This window comes from Beta vulgaris, chromosome 4 (genome assembly GCF_026745355.1).
Source record: "Beta vulgaris subsp. vulgaris cultivar EL10 chromosome 4, EL10.2, whole genome shotgun sequence".
Classification (NCBI taxonomy): domain Eukaryota; kingdom Viridiplantae; phylum Streptophyta; class Magnoliopsida; order Caryophyllales; family Amaranthaceae; genus Beta; species Beta vulgaris.
The window spans coordinates 29,690,382-29,698,062 of NC_079205.1; the positions used below are offsets into that span (position 1 = coordinate 29,690,382).

General features: G+C 36.4%; 1 protein-coding gene across 1 annotated transcript; it reads right to left on the reverse strand.

The window, feature by feature from the left end:
• Positions 1-4,221: 4,221 nt before the first annotated feature.
• LOC104907487 (uncharacterized) lies at positions 4,222-5,717 on the reverse strand. The gene is made up of 2 exons (XM_010696421.1): positions 4,494-5,717; positions 4,222-4,440 (listed from the first exon to the last, which is right to left on the reverse strand). The coding sequence occupies exons 1-2, from the start codon at positions 5,715-5,717 to the stop codon at positions 4,222-4,224; spliced, it is 1,443 nt and encodes a 480-aa protein (XP_010694723.1).
• Positions 5,718-7,681: the final 1,964 nt, after the last annotated feature.

Consider the following 7,681-nt stretch of genomic DNA (forward strand, 5'->3'; position numbering starts at 1 on the left):
CCATCTCGTAAAACTTGATTTCCAAATTTTAAGGATAAAAGAAAATCGTAAAAAAAACACATCAAGAGAAAAAGGTTGTAAGAGTGTCTGACGCAGGCGGCGCGTCTACCACATTGGCTAAAACGCATCAGTGGCTCGTGCGTCACGTAGAGTCGTGTACCCAGCACACTCAGTGCGCGACGCACAGTTTGCTTTGTTATCTTTTTTTTTTCTAAAATCATTTACTATAAATGAGCCACTGGTTTTACGGATCAAAAAACACTTTATATGCCCTATATACTGGAATACTTGAAAACTCTCAAAACTCTCATATTTTCATATTCACAAATACATAAACACATACTCTAATCGGGCTCCACAAGTTTTTCGTTGAAAGGTTTCACGTTTGCTTCTTCGAAAGGTTGTTATTCGCTAATCTCCAAGCCAAACTGGTATATTCCTGAGGGTCCTTGATTCAATTTATCTTATTATTATATTGAAGTTACTAACTTCTTTCATGATGTTGATATTTAATAAAAAGATCGTTCTTTTATATATTGTAATCTCTACTCTCTTTTTTCTTATATATTTCATGATTGTCCAACTCATGTTTTCATCACCTACATATTATTGTTATTAATTAAGATCTAACGAATGCTTCTAATATCAAGCAAATAATTTGAACAACCTATTAGGGACCCTGTAATTTTAATTGCTTAACAACGTGTCAATAAAAGTTATTCTTTTTGATGTGTTTAATTAACCAACTTATACTAATATTTGTAAGGTGCTTGAAAATATTCTCTAGTTATTATTTTGCATAAAATTTGACATGAATCGATATTAAGTAGAGACCATCAATGAGAGAACGTGGTTCTTCACCGTGTTTGTACCCTCATCCTCGAACTCAATATATGGTTTATTGACCATAAAGGAATGGAGTCATGACAAGGAAATCTACATTAGATAAGTCCCTAATTTGTCCCTATGATTTTCCAATATTCAATTAGGTTTATGAGTCTTCCTTTAAAGACTTTTTGCCGACTTATCTCTATTTCAAAACCTTTCAATAAAACCTTTACAATGGGGTAGTCAAATAAACGCTCATCACGCATATTCGAATAAAAAACACGCTCTGAACCTTAAAAAGTTTATTTTTTAAAAAAGAGTGGGTGAAACTTAATTGAAGAATACGATTCATGGTCTTTTTATACCTATGAATAACATGATGTTTTGCATATGCATGGCTACTATTTAAGCCATCATAAGGATAAGCTTCCTTGCCTCATTATTGCATGTCTATGCGTGAGGCTACCCTCGAGGGTTTGTGCTTTGTCCTTCTAAAAACTTCCTGAGAGTCAGTGTTGGAACTCAGTCATAAGCAAACCTATCCAGCCATGGCATTGTTCTCTTGTTCCTAATTTCAGAACTATAGTGCGTCTTAACGTGGCCACCTTTTAAGCAAAGTTATGAAGTGTGGGATCAATCTTTTAGTCATGGACCCTTTTCAGTCTTAACCTAAACCCAACCATAGTTGAAACATAGAACTGAACTTCAGGGTGAGAACTTTTGCATCCATGTTATGTGATATTTTCTCGTGATTGCAAATTTTCCTGTTATTAACTTGTCGAAAGTTGGATGTGTGTCGCACGTAAAATCGCGTCAATAAAACATCGTTAAAAATGGCCAAAACCTTGCTTAAATCACCAAAAAGAATTACGGGAGCAGTGCGCCAAACACATTAAGTTGCGTCTGGCGCACCGTTGTCGCGCCAGACGTATAGGCTGAGCACATGTTATGTGCCAAGCATCCTTTGCATCTCATGTTTTTAGCAATTTAGTCGTCATTGTAGTCGATTTTGTGATCTTTCCATCTTCATTTGTGTTGAATCATGATCATTGTAAGAGTTCTTTTTGTCTAAAAATGAAACTCACCTAATTCAAGTAAAAAATAAATCTTTTCATACATATCATCTAAGGTCGAGTATATCCTACGAAGTACGTCTAGAAAAGTGATCATGAAAGAGTTAGAGTCGTCATGCATGTCTATCTCCTCCCATTTTATCCTTATCCAGCAAATCTTCCCTATCATATCTACCTTACCATATTTCATCAATTTCAAAAAACCTACTTCCTCCGTTTCAAAATAGATGCCACATTGTCTATTTATGGGTGTTTCAAAATAGATGCAACAATGTTTTTTTCCCCTTATTTAGTAACTTTTGCGTTACACTTTTACCATTTTACCCTTACTAACTTGTTTTAGGTACATTAATCTACTTCTAATAATCTGATTAATCCTAACAAAATCTAACCTAAAGCTAATGATTCCCACCAATTTTTCTGACCTCCCAACTACCCCAATTAAATTCCCACCCATACAACTTCATCTAACTTAGGGTTCTTCATCATTATTCATCATAAGTGCTCATCTTCTCATCTCCCTCATGTCTCTTAACGTCCCTCGATTATGTTCATCTCCCTCATTTTTCCAGATCTACTCTCTCTCCTTAAACACGAACTCTTTAGATTTTCACTCTCTCTCTCCTCTTCTTCGTTTTTCTCTTTGTTCTTTGAAATTTCGCAAAACCCTTCTTCAGAAATGGTTTATTCAATCAATTTGGAACCTTTGATTGATGCACATTTTGAAACTACGGATGAGGGAGAGGCGATGTTCATCTATGACGTCATGAAATCTATTGAAAATGGTTCTCCTTGGCCCCGTAGGCTTTACGAATCAGGGGCTGCTGAGAAGTGTATGGGTCCGCAAGGTTGCAAAGCTTTGGGTGTTGTTCTTGATGGTATCAAGGACATGAAGGAAACCCTGGTTTCCTGATGATTTACCAAGTGAGTCCTCATCCTCTAAAGAAGATGAAATTGTGAAAGACGAAGTGATAGATCTGGTGAGTTCGGATGAAGAAGTAAAAGAAAAAGTGGTTTCAAAACTCCCATGAAACCCCCACTCTCTGTCTCTAAAAACCCTAGTTCTGAACGCAAAACTGTTTGTGCTCTTCCTTGTATGGACTCTGAGATGAATTATTATTCATATAGCCGAAAAGGAAAGGCTAAGGTGGGTTCGTTTAAGGAAAATGGTGGAAGTGGGACAAAATCCTACCTCAAATCTAGTTCAAAGAGGAGGGGGATAGTGATTGGTGGTGGTGAATTTAACAAAAATTCTTATAAGGGAGGTTTGACTACTGTCCCTTAGTTATCTTTATTTTATTTAGTTTTTTTTGCATGTCAATATTTGCTGTTGGTTTGTGTTGGATAAGCTTGGTTTATGTTGGAGTAGGCTGGATTATGTTCTTTTGTTTTAATGCTTATGGATTATGTGTTCTTCTGTTTGTTTGTGTTCTTCTGTTTTAATGCTAATGTTGGTTTATGTTCTTCTGTTTTAATGCTTATGGATTTTCTGCTTCTGTTGGTGATGTTCAATCTTTTGGTGATGTTCAATCTTTCTGTTGGTGATGTTCAATCTTTGGGTTGCTATTGGATAAGCTTAGATTATGTTGGATTATGTTGAGTCCTTATGATTCTGATACATTGGTTGGATGGTTGTGTTGTTGGAAGCTGTTGGTTGTCTTGGTTGATTATGGGTTCTGTTGAGCTTGACTTAGAGTTTAAGGGTGATGTCAATTTGATGAATGATGAGTTATGAGTAGAGAAAGCACTTTTGTTTCCATTTATTTGTTGTTCTATATTGAGTTCCCCCCGTTTTTTTAAATCACTCCCTAATCCATATGATGAAGGACTCACCAATAACTTGGAGTGAGTCAATGATTTGCTCGGCATTGTGCCTTGAGGTGTGAATGAATTGATCTCCTTCATAAGTTAAAAGTTTCCCTAATGGATTTTAGAAGGTCAAATGATGTCTTAACATGATTGATTGTGAGTGTGGTTCTTTGCTACTTCATACATGCCTCAGTCCCTAAAACTTAAAGAAACAATTAAAATGATGTAAATAAGAAACACAACTGTAAATAGAATAAGCATAATGATTCATAGAAACTGCATTTACAAACCTACATTCCTCCACTACATTTACAAAGCTTAGGTTTGGTTTGCAGTTTACCAAAAGTTCCTACTTGATTCAATGTGATGACTATGTATTTACCAAAAAAACATGTTTCAAACAATATAACCATCAATTGCTTTTCAAAAACTTGCATACAAAATTCACCCACTTTAATCTTCTTCCAAAAAACTGTTTTCTTCACAAAAAAATGCAAACATATCATTCACTTTACTCTTTATCAATAACCCCCTCATTGTCAAAGTACTCAAGTTCTTCACTTTCATTTGGTAACTTATCATTCAAATATTGCACAGCTTCATCCACAATAACTTGATCACATTGGACATTTTTGGGGAGAAGACCCAACCTTTCTAATCTTGCTTTTCCATGATGAGGGTTCTTGTAATTATTACCTCCTTTAACCTTTAGAATCTCAACTATAATCCACTGTAATTGTAACACGTGTATTTCATAATACTAGGATCAAATTTGTCATATACATCTTGCACATTTTCAATGAGCTCATCTATGTTCTTAGGAAAAGTTTGATACATTAAAGCTTGTATGGCTCTAAAAAACCCTAAATCAAGAACATTTAAATCTAGGGACGACTGAGCTGACTGTTGAATGAGCTTGATGTTGAACCCATTCTGAGTGGCTGCTGCCTTGAATGTCTCATCATTTCCTTGTATATGAGGCCTAGCATTGTCCTGTTGGATGAATATTTCCTTGGACAGACCAGCAGGCCATTTACTCATTATAGCTGGGAGTACATGCTGTATAATCATGTCCCTGATGACCTTCTGAGTGATCTTCTCAACAGCCTTGGTTTCTATAGTTCCCTCATCTCTAATTTTGCTATTCTTTTTTGCTGTCACCCTCTCTACAAAAGGAAAGATACCAAACTTGCCATCATGAATCAGACTACCTTGAGCATCATAAATTGGTTTTGATGTCACCCCCATAAACATGGCTTTAATCTTGAATCTCTTTGATTGGCAACATCTATATGGATCATGTTCCCTTGGCAATAAATAAAATCTCCGTGTATCTGGGTTCAAGTAGAACCATTTCTCGTTAATGTTTATTATGTTCTCCATGTCTATAAAATGTGCTTGTTCAGTGGGTGTGCCAGGTAGAATGTGGGATAGCACCCACTTCATTCTCTCCAATTTGTGAGTCTCTGTCAAACTTGGACGGTTACGACTTGTATGGATTATGAGCTTCCCCTTTTTGAGCAGTCTATAAACTGCTGAAGGAGACACTTTCAGTGCCCCTGCAAAGCATCTAACTAAAGTGCGTAAATTTAGGGGCACAGATTGGAGAAACTCCTCAGTATATTCCTTTGCTCTCCTCCCCACAGTTCTCTTTTTTCTTGACCTAACATCAATGACATCACCCTTAGCTCTTTGTTTGCATGCTCTTTTCCATAATCTCTCTATTGCGTATCTTGAAACACCGTACTTCTGTGCTGTCTTCTTCATAGAACCATATGGTAATGTTCCTTTCTCTTCCATAACTAACAATTCATCTATAGCTTTCCTTCTGTTGTCATGTTTCATCTCAGGTTTAATTTTTTTGTTTTGTTGTTCTGTATCAGATTCTGGTTCAAAGGAGATTTGAGTGTCAAAGTTGGGCACCATCTCTTCAAGTAGTTGTAGGTAGTACTCATCCAAGTCCTCTTCATCAACAACATGATTGTAGATTTCCTGTGCTGAATCCATTTTGTCCAGATGCAACAAATGATGATGAGATTAACAAACTTTTTTTTTGCCTTAGTGTTTGGTTGGTTTATATTGTGCTGCGTGTGTGCAGTGAAGAAGTTTTTTGGAGAATGTTCTCTGCCTTATGTAAGCATTATGGTTGGTAGGAAAAACTGATTTTTGGGGGGAATGTATGTAACCCTTAAATAGGGATAACATGGATTTGGTGGTAATTTTAACATAAGTTTAAGTGCTTTCAAATTTTAGAGGGAAGCCAAAATTTTAAGTAATGTTGAAAAGGTGAATGTTTAAAAGGTGAATGTTGAAAAGGTGGTTGTACTTCCAAAAATGGAGGGAAACAAAAATTTCGGCCCCTTTTTTCCCCTAAAGCTGGCAGGCCATTTACATGTGGTCCCCAACTTTTGTTCCCTCCTTTTCACATGGGGACCACTACAATTAATACCTTACTTTATACTACTTAAACATGCTTAGGAAATTTTGCCTAGGAGTCCGTTTTAATAACAATGTGGCATCTATTTTGAAACGGAGGAAGTATCTTTTTCAAAATCAATCCTACACCCTCTTCTATTCTATCTCTTTTGAAAACATTTATTAATCATCATCAGACAACATAGTAAAAAAAATTGCTTCAAAATTAACTCATCATATTTTCTCAATAAAAGATAAAAGCAAGGAGTCCCTTACAAAATGAATTTCGAAAAATTATTCTTAGCCCAATCTAAATACCTATAATCCATTCCAATCAACCCAAACCCAAATCATTTGCATTCTTCCTAGGCTCATCTGAGTTTGAGTCCTTGCATTCATTTTAGGCCCGTGTGTGTTAGAGTCCATTTCACATTCATCATAGGCCTTGTAAATTTAAGTCCATACATCCATATTAGGTCTGTTAGCAATAGATTTCATCTTAGGCCTATGTAAGTCTATCCAATGTCAAAATCTAGGCCCATTTACATCTTTATGTGAACTCTAGTCTATGTCAAGCTTAATCTAAGTCTAATCTCATCCATTCCCATTTAAATCTAATCCTAGTCCGTTTTCAATGTCAAGGCCATGAGCATATCTAAGTCTAACTTCTAATCAATATAGGACTAAGTCCACATTTAGGTCCATATAAGGCCCAACTCATATCCTATCTCTAGTCAAGTCAATTTCCAAACTCATATTCGACGAAGTCCAAATTCTAAAACTATAAAACCTCTTAGTCAAGCGAAGCTAGCACTTCTAAAGACCATATAGGCATATCCTGAGTTTAGCGAAGCTACTCACCTTTTAAGAACGTAATGGTACCCTTGCAACCTAGAAAAATTAGTTATCCTTAATACCATAAAGGCACTCATTGAGTTTAGCGAAACCACTCACCTTTTAAGATCATAATGGCACCCTTTGAGCCTAGCGAAGCTAGTAATCCCTAATACCATAAAGGCACCCTTTGAGTTTAGCGAAGCTACTCGCTTTTTAAGACCATAACGGCACCCTCTGAACCTAGCAAGCGAGTTACCCCTAAGATCATAAAGGCACTTCTGAGTTTAGCGAAGCTACTCCTACCTTACATTTATAGCAAGCCAAATCCTCGAATATAGCTAAGCTAGTCTACCCTAAGTCCATAATGGCCCAAAACCTTTGAGTCTAGCGAAGCTAGCCCATCGAGTCTGGCGAAGCCAATCACGCATGAAGTCCACAAGAGTAATCCATTAAGTCCAGTGAAGCTAGCATTCCTTATCACCTTAAAGAGCCCAGTCACCGAGTCCAATATGGTTGCATATATAGTCTAGCCCAGTTTAGTCGATATCTGCATTTGCATACAATTAGTTTCATACTACTCCAAAGCCTATACCTTTTCCCAATTCTATCTCTCATTTCCATTTTTCATTTCCCATTTCCCATATTTATTTCACATTTCCATTTTCATTTTGTTGACCCTTGAGTTTTGAAGATGACTTAACCACAAAAGACATAGTGTA

What these genes read in the sequence shown, in the direction of transcription:
- LOC104907487 (XM_010696421.1), bottom strand. Translation starts at nt 5,717, where the DNA reads ATGGATTCAGCACAGGAAATCTACAATCATGTTGTTGATGAAGAGGAC. An exon ending in TCATTGAAAATGTGCAAGAT is followed by an intron (nt 4,441 to 4,493) that starts GTATATGACAAA and finishes TTACAATTACAG; the next exon opens with TGGATTATAGTTGAGATTCT.